The sequence below is a fragment of the Hemiscyllium ocellatum genome, chromosome 37 (genome assembly GCF_020745735.1).
Source record: "Hemiscyllium ocellatum isolate sHemOce1 chromosome 37, sHemOce1.pat.X.cur, whole genome shotgun sequence".
Classification (NCBI taxonomy): Eukaryota; Metazoa; Chordata; class Chondrichthyes; order Orectolobiformes; family Hemiscylliidae; genus Hemiscyllium; species Hemiscyllium ocellatum.
The window spans coordinates 15,648,831-15,667,226 of NC_083437.1; the positions used below are offsets into that span (position 1 = coordinate 15,648,831).

General features: G+C 46.1%; 1 protein-coding gene across 5 annotated transcripts; it reads right to left on the reverse strand.

Moving 5' to 3' along the window:
* Positions 1-4,099: 4,099 nt before the first annotated feature.
* Positions 4,100-18,024, reverse strand: ap5b1 (adaptor related protein complex 5 subunit beta 1). 5 transcript variants are annotated; one of them, XM_060852200.1, is made up of 4 exons: positions 17,831-18,024; positions 14,581-14,703; positions 13,167-13,325; positions 4,100-8,434 (listed from the first exon to the last, which is right to left on the reverse strand). In XM_060852200.1, exons 3-4 carry the CDS (start codon positions 13,311-13,313, stop codon positions 5,801-5,803), a joined length of 2,781 nt encoding a protein of 926 aa, XP_060708183.1. In that variant the 5' UTR covers positions 13,314-13,325; positions 14,581-14,703; positions 17,831-18,024; the 3' UTR covers positions 4,100-5,800. The 5 variants fall into 5 exon arrangements, with proteins under 5 accessions (XP_060708183.1, XP_060708186.1, XP_060708184.1 ...); XM_060852203.1 differs by lacking the exon at positions 14,581-14,703 and having other exon boundaries at positions 17,874-18,024; XM_060852201.1 differs by lacking the exon at positions 14,581-14,703.
* Positions 18,025-18,396: the final 372 nt, after the last annotated feature.

An 18,396-nucleotide genomic window follows, 5' to 3' on the forward strand; every position in this document is an offset into this window, starting at 1 on the left:
ATATCTCTCTCAAAAATCTGTCCTGCAGCCTTCTGTTCAATGATGGTACACCTGCAACCTTTGGTGGTAGACACGTCCAAAGACTTTCAACTCTGAGTGATGAGGTTCTTCCTAAACTCTGTTGTAAATAATTGGACCCTGATCCTTCAAGCTCCATACTCTTAAATTCCTCCCAATGTACTTAACCTGCACATCTTTGGACTGTGGGGGCAAACTGGAGCGCCCGAAAGAAACCCACGCAGTGACAGAAACTATGATTCTAATGATGTGTCGTGTGCGAAGGGACTGCTGTGTTTCACACAGCCATCAGTTTACTGAAATCCCCTCTACAACAGAAATAAGCTTTAAGTTTTGAAAACTGACGATCAAAGAGAGAAGGAAATGTTTGGCCTATTACAGAATAGGTGTGACATCATAGACAACAGCTCCCCACAGCTACAATTTGGTACTTTTACCTAAGAAGGGCCAATGGTTGATACAAGGTAAAATAAATTGGAGCAGTTTCATACTAATTCTAATGGGCATTGGTGCAAACTCTGCCCCAATTCCACACAGAATATTCAATCAGGGTTTCTACAGGGATTCAAAAGCACTTAGTGCAGGCTGAGATTGGTGCTGAAGCAGATTTGTAGAGGTCACAGGAGAAGGAGCCATATTGTCTAGTCAACCTGAACTGTACAAGCAAGATGCTCTTGTTTGTGGTGCATGAGCATTGCTGAGGTCACTATTTGGTGCCATCCCTAGTTGCTTGGGAGGGTGATGATGAGCTGCTTGAAAGCCCAAAGTGATGTTAAGGAGATTGTCAAAATCCTGGCACTATGACAATGAAGGAACAGTGATAGATACACAAGTCTGGATTGTTTATGATGGATGGGAATTTTCAGTTGGGGATGGTCCCATGCATCGACAGCTCTTGCCCTTCCAGGTTGTACAGGTCATGGATTTGAAAGGTTTTAGATTAGATTACTTAAAAAGTGTGGAAACAGGCCCTTCGGCCCAACAAGTCCACACCGACCCGCCGAAGCGCAACCCACCCATACCCATATATTTACCCATTACCTAACACTACAGGCAATTTACCATGGCCAATTTACCTGACCCGCACATCTTTGGACTGTGGGAGGAAACCAGAGCACCCGGAGGAAACCCACGCAGACACGGGGAGAATGTGCAAACTCCACACAGTCAGTCGCCTGAGGCGGGAACTGAACCCAGGTCTCTGGCGCTGTGAGGCAGCAGTGCTAACCACCGTGCCACCCACACGAAGGAGCCTTGATGAGGTGCTGCAATGTACCTTGCAGATGGCTCATACTGCTATGTGTATGTGCCAATGGTGGAGGATATGAATGTTGAAGGTGATGGATGGCATGCCAATTAAATAAGCTACTTTGGTCTGGATGGTGTCAAGCTGCTCGAGTTTTGGCAAAACTAGGTGAGGGGAGTTATTGTTCGGGGGGGGGGGGGGTGGGGTGGTGAAGACGTGCAGCAGTTACTTGCTGCTGAACTCCCATCCTCTGATCTACTTTGTAATCGTAGCATTTACATGGCTGGTAAATAGTAACCACCAAAATGCTGACAGTTGGGAGATTCAGTGATGATAAAGCACCAATCATGGAGGGGTAGTGTCCAATTCTCCCTGTTGGAAACAGTCATTGCCTGCCACTGAAATGATGTCAACCTTACTTGCTGCTTGTCAGGCCACGCCTGAATGTTGTCCAGGGCTTGTTGCACTTGGGCATGCACTGCTTCAATATCTGAAGACTGTGCAATAATTCAACACCGTTTGCAAATCTCCCTTCTGGTTTAATACAGGAGGGAACATCTGTATTGCAGCAGCCTAAGGTGTTAGGCCCTAACATGAGGAACTCCTGAACCAGTGTCCTGGGATTGAGAGGGTTGGCCCCAAACAACCACAATTATCTTCCATTGTGCTAGGTATGACTTCGACGACAGATTCTTCACATACACAAAAGGATTCCCATTGACTCCAAGTGTAGTTAGTGCTTCTTGATGCCATTCTTAGTCACAATCCATCTCAATGTCCAGGGAAGTCATTCTCACCTCGCTTCTGGGGCTCAGCTCTTTAGGGGGAACGTAGATACCCAGGTTGGAACAAGGTCAGGCAGTTGGCAGCTCGAGCCAAGCCCCAAACTGAGCACGAGCTAGCAGTTTATGGATACAGCCATCAGTAATACCTTCCATCACGTTGCTGATGATCAAGAGTAGACTGCTAGGGCAGTAATTGCTAAGGTTGGATTGCCTTGGTTTTTGTGGACAGACCTGCACAATTTTCTACAATGTCAGGTACAGAAATAGAGCCTTTAGTCCAACCAGTCCATGCCAACTATAATCCCAAACTAAACTGGTCCCATCTGCCTTCACTTGGCACATATCCCTGTAAACTTTTCCTATTCATGTACTTATTTGAATATCTTTTAAATGTTTTACTGTACCTGCATTCGCCACTTCCCCTCAAAGTTCATTGCGAGGTTTCAATATAACAACTGTCAATATTGCTGACAAGGACTGGAACTTTTGCAGTATCCAGTACCATCAGCTGTTTATTGAAGTTTACTCCACCTGCTATCAATTATTTGAAGACTGGCATTTGTGATGTGGGGTATCTATGGAGCAGGCCAAGAGGGATCATCCACTTGGTAGTTCTGTTGAAGGTGGCTGCAGATGCTTCAGCTGTGCATGACATAGATATCTTAAATGGGGGGCTTTCCTTCCAGAGCAAATATCCAACAACTTGGTTAAGAACAAATGCTCTCTATGTTCCTAGTCAGATGCTGCAAATGTCAAGTAACAAGATCTACAAGAGGCTCATGGGAAAAAACAACACTTGTACTGGGACAGGAACAGTGTGTCTCCATTCACAATAAATGATCGACAACTTTTAAAACAAAAAATGCTTTGGTTACAAGAGCCAAGGGCTAACTTAATCAAGCCCAGTAAAGAATGGGTTAACATCTTTCAGGTGGTTGTGATGCTATTCTTCCCATTTTCTAAAAGAAATCCAGATTCTCTGCCTGAAGGCTTTGATATACTGTGACATGGCTCCACAGTCTCGGCTATCACTGTATTCAAATGTGCTGTTAGAAAGTGTGCTAATTAGGATGATCACCAATTTTCGACAGCTAACTTAGTTGGGGGAGCGAGGAAGGAAGGAAGAGGAGATATGTGCCAATCAGGGTTCAGAAAGGAGATCTGTACACAACAGGGGAGATAGCCAAGGTATAAAATGAGTTTGCGTGTTTGATTCCTTACATATAGGACAGGGGTTTTATTCGATACTTTACAATATCGGATCTGATGCTTATAATTGTTTGCTTCAGTTTAGTTTTTGATTGTCAGTCACCACACCCTAGGAAACACACAGGACAGAAATCAGACACATTTAAAAGATCCAAACCTTACAATTTGCATCCTAATCAAAGAAGATGCTGTCAAAGTCATTGAAGGGGATAATTAAGATTCCTCATAGGCTGAAAATTGATAAACAGGAGGTATTTAAAAGGATGATTACCATAAACCTTTATGACTAGGTGGAATATACTGGAGGATGCTGAAGGGTGGGCTGAAATTGTGGGCAGTTCGAGTCATAATCTTCCAACTCCTTTGATAATGGGTGGTGCCAAAGAACTGGAAAATTGCAAATATTATATCATTGTTCAAAGTGGGTTATTGGTTTGTACTTGCTAGATTCATCCAATCAGTTGAATGTGTGCGTTTGTGTCCAGGGGGGCGGGGGTGGCAGAAGAGAACATTTAGAGATTGCATTCGTGGATAAAATTAAAAATTGCTTTAGCATAGGTTCAATAGTTAGGGAAGGTCAGCACAGGATCGGTGAGGGAAATTAGTGCTGAAGTATCAAAAACTGCACAGGAGGGGGGAGAGATGTGGCAAGTAAAATTAATGCAGCCTTCATGGACTTCCAAAAGATATTTCATAACATGCCACATCACAATCTTCAAATTTGAGCCGTGTGGAATAAATGTGGCATTGGCAGAATCAATACAAATGTTACTGAATTACAGGAAACAGAATAGTGTGACTGGTTTTCAGACCGGGGAGAGATAAACAATAGTATGGCTGTAGAGAATTCGCAATTGGTTTCACACTGATGTAGCACGTTTCCATGTACTAGAAACTATATTTATTAATAAGGAGGCCCCTCTCTTTGGAGACAGTAAGGACATTTACACACATTGGCTATCAGTTATTGAGTTGAAATAGGCCCATTCATATGTTCATTTTTCAAGAGAATGCCTTGACAAGTTAAGAGTTATGTAACGTAGTCAATGATTACCCCACTGCTGATTCACACAGATCGATGGGAGCACATAGAGGATCTTAGCTCGAGTAGATGCTGATAAAACTAAATCGTTATTTCAGTAAGGCCACAACTGGAATTTCATGCTGTATTCGTTTCGCCCTGAAGTCAGCCGTGCTCCCTTGGTTTCCAACTCTATCCTGAGAACAGTACAAAGACAGATTGATTTGGTGTGGAAGGGGAGTCGGACAGCTGCTCAGAGACACTCAGACTGAGCAGTGACCAATGCATTACCACAGCAGGCAACTTCCCCATTAACGCAGCAGGCCAGACACCTCTCTGGTTTAGTATCTCAGACAGGAGAAAAAAGGAATGGGGCTTTATCAAAGTAGAGGCTTTGTATGCTCCAAACTCTGGATTTATATATTGTTTTATAGCCATCCTCTCATATGGCTTCCCTTCAGAATGTGACAGAATTAGAATAAAATTACAAGGAAACTACAAATAACAGAAGTACCAAGCTTTATATAAAAATATTTGTTTCCCCATATTTAAAACATCAAATTAGGTGAAAAGGAAAATAGCAAACATTGGCAAATATTGATTGATCATAGAATCCCTAGCGTGGAAGCAGGCCATTCAGCCCATTGAGTCAGCATCAACCCTCCGAAAAGCATCCTACCTAACTCCACATTTCCCATGGCCAATCCATCTAGCCTGTCCATCACTGGACAATATGAGCAATTTAACAATGGCCAATCCACCTAAACTGCACATCTTTGATCTGTGGGAGGAAACTGGAGCGCCCAGAGGAAACCCAAAGCAGACATGGGGAAAATGTGCAAACTCCACACTGGGGGTGGACTTGAACTTGGGTCACTGCTGCTGTGCAGTAGCTGTGATGCAGCTGAACAATTTATTTTCCTCATCACTGTCAATCCCTCCACTTCTGAAGGTATCAAATACAATCCACTTACAGTGGCACTAACTGCCCTCCTGTACCTTACCTAACACAATGTATTTCATGTGTCAGTTTGGACAGGAAGCAACAGACTCTGCAGTTACAACGGGCATCATTTCCAACATGTATCCTATCTTTTCCAATTGATCTATTGATTGTCGAAGGGCAGTACTGCTTCACCAACTGGAAACCTGGACAGTTTGATGTTATCCAACCTTTGAGCATTTCTTACTTAGGTTCTATAATGACCTGAATTAATCGTACCTAATTCACCCCAGCCTGGGAAATGTTCAAACTGGGAATTTTCTGGGCATCAAATCTTCTTGCATCGAGTAAATACTAGGCCTTTAAGACTCACTTGCATTAAAATGAAACAGAACGGGTATTACCTTAGCAATGGTCTCAAACTTCTGCACTCTCAACAACTTAGAGCATACATTACACACTCGGCAGTAATCCTCAGAAGACAACCTCATCGCTTGAATAAGGAAGTACATTCAAAATGGTACCAAACATAAAGAGTTTAATGGCTGCACTGTGTTCAGATGACAAGTCTGCAGCAGCTATTTTTCAGACGTTATGTCAATCAGGTAAGAATTAATGAAAGGTAAAAGTTGCCAGTTATCAGTAACAATATCAACCTTTGCCATATCTTGTGCCTGCTCCAGACTGAGCAAAAGGTGGACTCGAGGGGGTAGGAACAGAAAAGCCTTGTAGGACTCTGGGTCTGACTGCTGCGAAACCACATATTTCTGAAAGTGCAGGTTTACGAGTTCACTCAGAGGTCTCTGAACTGTTGTAAAGCAGAAGCGACTGAGAACGGACTGGCTGGATCCAGTCTGGAGCAAGGATTCCCAGAACTGGTTAAAAAGTCGAGCCTTCATTTCCAGCGGCCAATTTGTCGGAACGGGAAGGGCCAGGAACAAGCGGGCGAAACCGATGTCAACAGGTTCAAGCTGGCTACAACACGTACTGCCGTCCTCCTTGGTAAAGACTGCCCTCGTGTGTAACATGACGGGAAAAGGTAGATGTGGCTTGAAAGCCAAGGAGAAAACGTGAGGGGTTCTGCTCAGGAAGAGACAGGGTACATGGAGATCACTCAGTGGCTCGTAGTGGGTACTCCTCAGGTCAAAACAGAGATGCACAGTGTAGATTTTGTGATACTCGGGATCGACTTTCTCGGCAAAAGTCAAATGGAATTTCATCACAATGGTAGAAGCAAATCCGACATTTTGGAATTGGTTTAAGTATTTCTGCAAGGAATCTTCTTCAAAGTCCTTCACGGTCATGTCTCCAGCAGGACCACGGTTGGAAGAACCTTCTTCTGGGACTGGAATGAGTTTCAGTACTGGGTGTTTTATTGGAAGAACAGAGATGGAGTGACCTGCACTCTCTGACATTAGGGATGAGAGCGATCGCGCCTTTGCCCGAATACAGTTCCCTGTCCCCGGTGCCACGATTCCTGCGAGCTTCTCGTGGGAGAGGCAGGTGAGTAAGGCATAATAGAAATGGGCATGGTCCTGAATGTCAATGTCCTGGAACTGGGCATGAACGTGCTGCAGGAGGTCTGCAAGGTCACTGAAGATGGGTTCCACGTTCTGGTGATGCAGAATGCTTTTGCACACTGACAGCACTGAGTTACCCATTCTCCACTCACCCTGCCTGCACAGGTCGGAAGCTTGAACAACATTCAGTAAAAACTGAACTGTTGTCTTCTGCAATATGGTGGGTTCCTTGGCCACTCTTGCTAGGACCTTGAGGTGCCATATGAGTTTATGAGGAGACAGTTGCTTTGGCGGGAGTTCCACAATCAGCTTGCGCAAAGCCTCCCCCAGTGAAACAGGCCATTTGGAATCCTCCAAGAGATGCTGAATGCTGTCTATGAGATTAATCATGTGTGGAGCTAAGGTGCAATGCCTCTGGTACAACTTAACCATATATTGAGTCAACTCTGACATATACATTTCACTGGCATGGAAGCAACTCACAAATATGTACACGGCTTGGAAAAATGTCACAGTATGTCCTCGGCTCCCATTGGCATCCACCAGTTTGTATAAGGACACAAGGTAATCAAAGATCTCAGCAAGTCCTCTTTCCTCCTCAGCACTGTCAAGGCACATAAGACTCACCAGGTTGAGACGAGACATCATAGTGCTGCTGTCGTTAAAAAGTGTGGGGAAAAGGCAAGCCGCCATCTTTGGCGTGAACAAAACTGGAAGATTCTCTTCCAGGTTAGAGTTAATGGGGCGGTTTTCAGGAAAGTGAAGCAAGCAGTCCATGTAGAAGAGCTTGACAGGATTGCTGAGCAGTGGATGCTGGGCCATACAGACCAGACGCTTCAACAGGAAGTTCTCATCCTCGGCACTGAAGAGACTATCAGTGAAGCTTGCCTTCATGTGCAGCATGCTGTGCATCAAGGAGATATCCATTGTCCCAAACAAACGCAGTAACTGGGATCGGAAAATGGCTGGAGAAAGCGAGCGCACCATAAGGACCACCTGGATCAATTCGTGAAACACAGCAGCTTGGGATACTGGAGTTAGAAGGAAGGACTCCTCCAACAGCAGAGTCACTGAAGACTTCAACTCCTTCGTCTCAATGGTCGATGGTAATGGAGTCAGATTGGTGGTTGTGGCGATGGCTAATAAATCCTGTGGCTTTTCCATCACCTTCCATTTGATTTCCTCGTTCCTTGTCAACAGTTCTCGGATGGCTCCATCTGACACATTACGCGACCGCGAGAGTGTGCGGACTGCATTTTTCAACACTTGGATATACAGCAGCGTGTAGGCCTGGTGCAGCGGACTGACTTCCTTTTGCTGGAGGCTATGCAGAAGTTCCAGTTTTCTTGACAGGAGCCCTGGGTGACATGTTTCAAATTCTCGAAGGCAGTCGCACGCTAGGGCCCTGAGGGGCCTGAAATGTCCCCCGTATTTGCGATCATTAGTGTCACACACTGTATCAAGCAGTTGGCTCATCAGATTGTTCAATATTTTCGCATTGCTGGTCAGGTGATCAGTGGCAATGACTATAGTGGTGACTGAAAGCAGCAAGTGGCATTTCAGATTGACGGACTTGGGTACAAGGGGCAGCTGTGAGTAGATGCTGAAGATTGACTCTGCTGCCTGCTCAGCCACCAGAGAGTTGGTGAACAGCAATCCTGGGAATTCCTGAATTATCCCGAGAATCTGGATCTGAAATGCAAATTCAGACAAGAAATTTTTACAGACCCTGAGCAATCATTGTACAGCTCTCTGCCACATCTTTCTTAAGATCAGGTGACCAAATTGAGAAGCTCAGATCCCACTGAACGCAATCTATGTGGAGGTCACGAGAACAGATGTGAGATAAATAAAGAGGCAGTGATTAGCTGATACCAAACTTGAATTCTGAAAGGCTGTAGATTCAAAGACTGGGCAGATGCTGGCTAGCATTAAAAAACTCCCGAAAGTTACACTTTAGGGATGAATGAATTGCTATGGGAAGAGGGTCCAATGAGACTTAATGTCAGCACATTGAGGATACAGAGAATGACAGAAGGTAAAGTCAGCATTATCCTAATGGACCAAAGAGCTGCTCTCCCATTAGAGAGAGATGATGGATGACTGTTTAATCTGAGGGTCACGATGCCTCAGGCGAGGGGAGAGAGGTTGAGAAGGAGAGTCTTTAATGGTAATTCGTCTCATGCGGGAATTGAACCCACATGGCTAGTGTTGCTCTGTATAATAAACCAGCTCTCCAGACAACTAGAGCTGAAAATGTGTTGCTGGTTAAAGCACAGCAGGTTAGGCAGCATCCAAGGAACAGGAAATTCGACGTTTCGGGCCAGAGCCCTTCATCAGGAATGAGGAGAGGGTGCCAGGCAGGCTAAGATAAAAGGTAGGGAGGAGGGACTTGGGGGAGGGGCGATGGAGATGTGATAGGTGGAAGGAGGTCAAGGTGAGGGTGATAGGCCGGAGTGGGGTGGGGGCGAAGAGGTCAGGAAGAGGATTGCAGGTTAGGAGGGTGGTGCTGAGTTCAAGGGAATCGACTGAGACAAGGTGAGGGGAGGGGAAATGAGGAAACTGGAGAAATCTGAGTTCATCCCTTGTGGCTGGAGGGTTCCCAGGCAGAAGATGAGGCGCTCTTCCTCCAACCGTCGTGTTGTTATGTTCTGGCAATGGAGGAGTCCAAGGACCTGCATGTCTTCGGTGGAGTGGGAGGGAGAGTTAAAGTGTTGAGCCACGGGGTGGTTGGGTTGGTTGGTTCAGGTGTCCCAGAGGTGTTCCCTGAAGCGTTCTGCAAGTAGGCGGCCTGTCTCCCTAATATAGAGGAGGCCACATCGGGTGCAGCGGATGCAATAGATGATGTGAGTGGAGGTGCAGGTGAATTTGTGGCGGATATGGAAGGATCCCTTGGGGCCTTGGAGAGAAGTAAGGGAGGTGGTGTGGGCGCAAGTTTTGCATTTCCTACGGTTGCAGGGGAAGATGCCGGGAGTGGAGGTTGGGTTGGTGGGGGGGTGTGGACCTGACGAGGGAGTGGTCTTTGCGGAACGCTGATAGGGGAGGGGAGGGAAATATATCCCTGGTGGTGGGGTCCGTTTGGAGGTGGCGGAAATGACAGCAGATGATACGCTGTATATGGAGGTTGGTGGGGTGGTGGGTGAGAACCAGTGGGGTTCTGTCTTGGTGGCGGTTGGAGGGGCGGGGCTCCAGGGCGGAGGAGCGGGAAGTGGAGGAGATGCGGTGGAGGGCATCGTCGATCACGTCTGGGGGGACTCTGCGGTCCTTGAAGAAGGCGGCCATCTGGGCTGTACGGTATTGGAACTGGTTCTCCTGGGAGCAGATGCGGCAGAGATGAAGGAATTGGGAATATGGGATGGAGTTTTTACAGGGGCCAGGGTGGGAGGAGGTGTAGTCCAGGTAGCTGTGGGAGTCAGTCGGTTTATAGTAGATGTCTGTGTTGAGTCGGTCGCCCGAGATAGAAATGGAAAGGTCTAGGAAGGGAAGGGAGGAGTCTGAGACAGTCCAGGTGAATTTGAGGTCGGGATGGAAGGTGTTGGTAAAGTTGATGAACTGTTCAACCTCCTCGTGGGAGCATGAGGCAGCGCCAATACAGTCATCGATGTAGCGGAGGAAAAGGTGGGGGGTGGTGCCAGTGTAGTTGCGGAAGATGGACTGTTCCACATATCCTACAAAGAGACAGGCATAGCTGGGGCCCATGTGGGTACCCATGGCAACTCCTTTAGTTTGGAGGAAGTGGGAGGATTGGAAAGAGAAGTTATTCAGTGTGAGGACCAGTTCAGTCAGTCGAAGGAGGGTGTCAGTGAAAGGGTACTGGTTGGTGCGGCGGGAAAGGAAGAAGCGGAGGGCTTTGAGTCCTTCGTGATGGGGGATGGAGGTGTACAGGGACTGGATGTCCATCGTGAAGATAAGGCGTTGGGGACCGGGGAAGCGAAAACCATGGAGGAGATGGAGGGCGTGGGTGGTGTCCCGAACGTGGGTGGGGAGTTCTTGGACTAAAGGGGACAGAACCGTGTCGAGGTACGCGGAGATGAGTTCGGTGGGGCAGGAGCAGGCTGAGACAATGGGTCGGCCGGGGCAGTCAGGTTTGTGGATTTTGGGCACGTGGTAGAAACGGGCGGTGCGGGGTTGTAGGACTATGAGGTTGGAGGCGGTGGATGGGAGATCCCCTTAGGTGATGAGGTTATGGATGGTCTGGGAGATGATAGTTTGGTGGTGGGAGGTGGGGTCATGGTCAAGGGGGCAATAGGAGGAGGCGTCCGCGAACTGGCGTTTGGCCTCAGCGGTATAAAGGTCGGTGCGCCAAACTACTACCGCGCCTCCCTTGTCTGCCGGTTTGATGGAGAGGTTGGGGTTGGAGCGGAGGGAGTGGAGGGCTGCACGTTCCGAGGGTGAGAGGTTGGAGTGGGTGAGAGGGGTGGACAGGTCGAGTCGGTTAATGTCGCGGCGGCAGTTGGCTATAAATAGATCGAGGGCGGGTAAGAGGCCAGCACGGGGTGTCCAGGTGGACGGGGTGTTTTGGAGGCGGGAGAAGGGGTCGTCAGAGGGTGGGCGGGAGTCTTGGTTGTAAAAGTAGGCACGGAGGCGAAGGCGGCGGAAGAATTGTTCAATATCTCGCCACGTGTTGAACTCATTAATCCGAGGGCGTAGGGGAATGAAGGTGAGGCCTCTGCTGAGGACTGATCTTTCATCCTCAGAGAGGGGGAGGTCTGGAGGAATGGTGAAGATCCGGCAAGGTTGGGAGCTAGGACCTGGTGTGGGACTGGAGCTGGGAGTGGGGGCGGGGTTAGGGGCAGGGGCAGAGATCGGCGTTGTGACAAAGCTTGGTGTGGGGGCGGGGTTACGCATGATGACGAAATTCGACGTGGGGGCGGGGTTACGCGTGATGATGCAAGTCGGCGTGAGGGCGGAGACACCTGAGGTGTTGCGGTCATGCAGGTTAGTGATGTCTCTCCAAGCCCTAAGGGATCCTTCCATATCTGCCAAAATTCACCTGCACCTCCACTCACATCTATTGCATCCGCTGCACCTGATGTGGCCTCCTCTATATTGGGGAGACAGGCCGCCTACTTGCAGAATGCTTCAGGGAACACCTCTGGGACGCCCAAACCAACCAACCCAACCACCCCGTGGCTCAACACTTTAACTCTCCCTCCCACTCCACCGAAGACATGCAGGTCCTTGGACTCCTCCATCGCCAGAACATAACAACACGACGGTTGGAGGAAGAGCGCCTCATCTTCCGCCTGGGAACCCTCCAGCCACAAGGGATGAACTCGGATTTCTCCAGTTTCCTCATTTCCCCTCCCCCTACCTTGTCTTAGTCGATTCCCTTGAACTCAGCACCGCCCTCCTAACCTGCAATCCTCTTCCTGACCTCTCCGCCCCCACCCCACTCCGGCCTATCACCCTCACCTTGACCTCCTTCCACCTATCACATCTCCAACACCCCTCCCCTAAGTCCCTCCTCCCTACCTTTTATCTTAGCCTGCCTGGCACACTCTCCTCATTCCTGATGAAGGGCTCTGGCCCGAAACGTCGAATTTCCTGTTCCTTGGATGCTGCCTGACCTGCTGCACTTTAACAGCAACACATTTTCAGCTCTGATCTCCAGCATCTGCAGACCTCACTTTTTACTCTCCAGACAACTAACCAACCAACCAACCCCTGGCAAGTAAACATATATACTAAGGGCTTAGATGTGACAAATGAGAAAAACAGATTAAGTGATTCAACTGTTTAAAATTTTTGTAAAGGAGTAGATGAAAGATTACTACAGGACAATGCAACCTCATTGCCTGAATTTTGCAATGGCAGCACCACTATCCCAGTGTAATCTGAAGTATTTCCTTTATCATTGCCCACTGGTTTTTAAAGATTTTGATTCAGTGACCTCTGAAAGCCAATAAGATTAACTCAGAACCTGATCCCTGGCAGACTGCACGTTTACACTTGTTAACTGGAAACAGTTTTACAGCAAAAGGAGGCATCTTCCCAATAATTCAGCTGTCACGCTGTGCAGTGAGGCTTTACATACTCCAGGAAGATCCCAGTTTCAACAACTGGTCAACGTTTAGGAAATCAGCATTAGCTCAGGCAATAAACAGGGGATCCAGTTGACCTCCCCTCCCCCGCCCCCACCCAACTGCTACCCAGATGAAAAGAACACAATGAGTGTATACAGTGGAGGATGCTTTGACAGGCCTCAGCTGGGAGATTAAAACAGCCTGCTGATCTCTGGGCTGAAACATGACAAATGGCCACTTTGCCGAGGTATCAGATTGCATCTTAAACTGTGAATTTTACAAAATTAGCAGAGAAAATTAAAGCATCAAAAGTCAATCCATGTGCTCTCTCAATACAGCAAACCAAGAATCTTTCTCTAAATCAGGAAAGGAAGGCAAATGACAGGGTGGTGTCATACCTTTACGTTTTCACTGATCTTCTCATCTGCCAGGACCCTCAGGAGATCGTAAACAAAGTTCTCAGTTGTTGTACTGGCAAGAAAATGTGACGGACTGGCATAGAACGCTGCTACTTTCTGGGACCATTCAGAATTTGATCCTGCCATGGCACTGGATTACTGCAAAATAGAATACATTGCAAGTTGAGTGTGTACTTGTGCCACAAACACAAACCGAAATTGCTGGAAAAAAAAACTCAGCAGCTCTAGCAGCATCTGGGGCCAGAAAGCAATGTTAATGTTTCGGGTCCAGTCACCTTTCTTCAGAACGGCTTCAGAACTACTTTTGTGCTCCTTCTTCCCTCCCACCAAGTACTCAGTTTCAACTGAAGCAGGGCTGCAAAGCTAACCATCATCACTCTGGGCTCTGATCTTTCAGGGGCATTGAAATGAGCAGCAGCTCAGCAAAGGCAGTTAGTAAGTGTCTTCGAGGAGAAAGTGAGGACTGCAGATGCTGGAGATCAAAGCTGAAAATGTGTTGCTGGAAAAGCGTAGCAGGTCAGGCAGCATCCAAAGAGCAGGAATGCCTGAAGGGCTCATGCCCGAAACGTCGATTCACCTGCTCTTTGGATGCTGCCTGACCTGCTACGCTTTTCCAGCAACACATTTTCAGCTCAGTTAGTAAGTGTTACAGTCATCGTGCATTTCCCCACAGCACCGTCGAATAATACTAAGTCTCCAAACATGTGCCAATTAGAGAACCACACTCAATCAGGGCTGTTCATATTGATCATTGTGAGCCCCATGTTCGGTGTTCTCCAGTTATTTTATGGGGGGGTGGGGTTAGGGCTGGAGGGCAGGTGAGAGTACATAAAGTGGAAAAGCCTCATCCGCTATGGTGGTGCATACATTTCAAGGTGCTGGTACCAACATACCTTGGGGCTTTCATTTAGGATTTACTTACTGAAGGGGCAACAGCACTGAAGTAACCCCTCATCACAGGGGAGAAAGTGAGGTCTGCAGATGCTGGAGTATCAGAACTGAAAAATGTGTTGCTGGAAAAGCGCAGGTCAGGCCACATCCAAAATTCCTGATGAAGGGCTTATGCCCAAAACGCCGAATTTCCTGTTCGTTGGATGCTGCCTGACCTGCTGCGCTTTTCCAGCAACACATTTTCACCTCATCACAGGGGTGCAATAATTCAAATAAGACTAAGCAGTAGATCAGAACAGTTACGGACTAGGTTGCTTGGACTCAGAAAACAGATTTCTTGAAGTTCGAGGGATCACATGGATCAAGATAGCAGCGCGAATACCATGCCGTGGCTCAAACTTAGGCTGAGGAACGTGCTGCTAGAGATAGTTCACCATTGTTCAGTAGATGAGTGGTAGTTGAGAAATAAATTGTATCACACTGGGTAAACATTTAAACTCACAGAGGGCTTCAATCAGGCTGATGTGCCTGGTCAGTTCCCCTCCAACAAGGAGCCTCTGTGGACCAGTTTGTCACCGAAATTGTTCACTGTCCAGTTCCAAACGAGAAGCACTGAGGGTTCTCTCTAAAGGAGTAGAACAAATGGATCTTTTGAGAATGTCATGTCCAAGCTGGTTTATGTTCAGCGCTGCACAGAATAGAGCTGCTGAGTCAGCTGGCTTCAAAGAATCCCACCCATAAGGTTAACCCTTTTCCTCTCCCTTTCAGTTGAATGAACTGCCTGCATATTTTGTCCTTCTGAGAACATAGCCAAAATGTTTAACATTCACCTCCAAAAGAATTTTTGTATTTTAACAATTCATTGTATGCGAAATGCTTTTAAAAAATGTTTCAGAGACTTCGAGGCATTAAATTGACGAAGAATTTTTTTAAAAATATTCATGCGACTGCTACAAGTAAAGGAACAAAACAAGCACCATCTGGTATTTAGGTGACAGAAGACTATAAATTGAGTTTAATCTCTAGGCTTATTGACCTACACCAAACAAATCGTCTTGACAGACACCCTGTCCCTGCTGTTTCACATACATCTCAAGTTTCTTTTCAGTAATTATTCACAACTGAGCTATCAGCACGGATAAGTCAATTCCAAAACTCTAAGTTCCTAACTTCAAACAGGCAAACAAAAACTAAAACATAGGCACAGACAGTAGCAAGTGGCCTGATGTTCAATGACAAGATTGTAGGGTTTGGGGTCCTTGTGACTGACAGACTGGATGCACATTCTTACATGGAAAATATTAGCAAACCCTTGTACATAAAAATGAGGGGATCAGTTCCTGCTATCAACAACTTGAACAAAAAAAGGAAATAGCATTTACTTAGCAGCTTTAACACCACAAGCAGCATTATAAAGATTGACATCAAGCTACATATAGGGCAAGATAGAAGCCAGGCTAGTCCAAATGGTTTATTTGAAATCACAAGCTTTCAGAGGGCTGCCTCTTTGTTACTGCGCCTGACTAAAGGGTCAGCACTCTGAAAGCTTGTGATTTCAAATGCATCTGTTCGACTATAACCTGGCATCAAATGACTTCTGACCTTGTCTACCCCAGTCCAACACCACATCATTTTAGGGCTGAAAATGAAAAGCTTTAAGGAATGCCTTAAAAGATGAAAGGGAAACAGAGACTCATCTGGTACAAATCCCACGTATGTTCAAAAGTGCAGGTAAGGAAGAAAGAGGGATAACAAATTCCACAACCTGAGGACATCCTGAAGTACTTGACAATGATACTTTTAAAGTGTATTCACTGTTGCAATGTAGGAAATTGGAGTTACTGATGACCAGTGTGCAGTTGCATCAGAGGAAGGAAAATGACTCTGTATATTTGTACAAAAGTAGGCAAACAGAGCACAAAAATCAGCACAGGATTGGTTGGTGAGTGAGACTGGGTTTTAAAATGAGGCTCTATATTACCATATCAACAATAACTTACAATTGTACATTGATGCATTTATTGAAGTGTGGGCCCTCCATCTTGAGCGCAATGATTCTGACACAGCAATATTACAGTATTCTGCAAAAGTATTTCTAACAGTATAATGATTACGTAAACAAGACAATAGTACACATCCTTCAGAAGGCAACTGGCTAAGTATTTGAAAAGGGAACATTTGCTCGGCAATTGCAATCAGAGGGGACTGGGCAATCCTTTTTAAAGAACTGACAGACACAATGGGCTAAACCTTCATGTTGAATTATAGATGAATGCTTTGCAATTGAAATTGATATAGATACATCACCAGCAGAAAGGTTAGACAAGGTAGATCAAGATGGTCATGTGCAGAGTTGATTAATACCAATCTGGCCAGATTAAGGACAGCTACAATTAGCCATAGATTATATCTAATTATAATTACAATTTCTACTTAACTTGAAAATGGACAGACAGCATTCACTGTTAAAAGAATACACTTCAACAAGGTATGGGAGCACATGCAGCAAGGGTCTTAATAACTTCAAGGAGGGAGGAGTGCAGCTGACAATGAGGGAAAAAGAAGCCATTAAAGACAGTACATTTCAGACTGGAAGAAATCCCACAATGACAGCAGTGCATCAGTACTCTCTCTCTCTCTCACATCAGTTCTGTAAGATGAGTTGTCCAGTATCTTCTAATTGCAATTGCCCAAATAACACTTTCTTTTCAAATACTTAGCCAGGTGTCTTCTGAAGACTGCAGATTGGTCTGTCTAATTTATAAATTCATTATACAGTTAGAAATACTTGCTTTTTCACAGAACACCGTAACCTTGGAGTGTCAGAATCACTGGGCTCAAGTTGCTGGACCCACATTTCAATAATGACTCAAAAACAACATCAACTTGCAATTATGCATTGGTTATGTACAGCCTCATTTCAAAACCTATTCTCACTCACCTACCCAATCCTGTGGTGATCTTGTGTTCCCACAGTTTACCTGCATTTGCACAAATTTCTCCCAGTCTGAACACAAAGTCCCTTTCTGCACCATTTTGGACAAAGTAAAAGGGTAATTATGACAGGAAGAAAATGAGGAATGCAGATGCGGAAGAATGCAGATGCTGGAGATCAGAGCTGAAAAGTGTGTTGCTGGAAAAGCGCAGCAGATCAGGTAGCAAAGGAGCAGGAGAATCGACATTTCAGGCATAAGCCCTTCTTCAGGAATGAATGACAATATATTAAAGATGGAAAAAAAAATCAAAAATCATTAAACATGGACAACAATAGGTTTGCAGTTTTGCTATCACAGCTCAGAGAGGAAGCATAGCCACATGGATCAGATTCTACACAGTATCCTTATAATCAGAAGGCTTCAAAACACAATCTATTGATTACTTTTCATGAAACTGCACTGTTACATGGGCAAGCATTTCAAACCAGAATACAAGGTCCTTTAACAGCAATCAAGTTAATGACCAATTATATTATTTTTAGTCAGATGTTGACCAGGAGTCCATGCTTTATGCACTCCTTGACACAGCATAAAGTGTGGCACTAGGAAAGCACAGCACATCAGGCAGCATCTGATTTTGCACATAAACCCTTCATCAGGAATTTACTTTAAAGTAAATATCACACCAGCTTATAGTCTCAATAGTACACACGCCCATCATTTAAAGCACATCCTCCCCCCACCCCCAGTTCTAAAAAACCCCCAGACTGGACTGGAAACATTAACTGGTTTCTCTTTCCACAAAGGCCACCAGACCTGCTGAGTTTCTCCAGCACTTGGTCATCACTATGGGCCATACTGGGAAGCAATGGGTGTCTGCCTGGATGGGAGGCCCGGTGGGAGCAGCGGGCTGGCCTGGGTCGGGAAGGCCGAAGGAGCTGGGCAGGACACCCGCCACCACAACCAGGGCGACACGCTACCCCGGCCCCGGGAACAGCCGCGACCTTCGCTCCGCGAGTCACCTGATTGCAAGCACCGTCACATGACTGTACCGGAAGGCAGTGACGTCATTGCGGGGCACGTCCCGCCGTGCTGCTTCAACGCCATCTTTGATATGGGCGGAAGCATTTCCTCCTCCCCAGTTAAAGGCAGCTTCTTTTTTATATAGAATTAACCTTCATCTCCAATCTCTGATCTAGTTGCTGCTCCTTCCTTCTGAGCAGCACAAGAAAAATATCTATCTACTTTCTTCTCAAACTGCTGAGAGATATTACACTTTTTTTTAATTTCAAAAATATACTTTATTCATAAAATACTTTGATGATCTATACAAGTGGACATGCTATACATATGTAAAAATTCCATTTCTTTGCATACCAAAA

Coding starts and splice junctions, on each gene's coding strand:
- ap5b1 (XM_060852203.1), bottom strand. CDS start 13,313: ATGGCAGGATCAAATTCTGAATGGTCCCAGAAAGTAGCAGCGTTCTAT. Junction 8,435..13,166: donor AGATCAGTGAAAACGTAAAG/GTATGACACCAC, acceptor TTTGCATTTCAG/ATCCAGATTCTCGGGATAAT.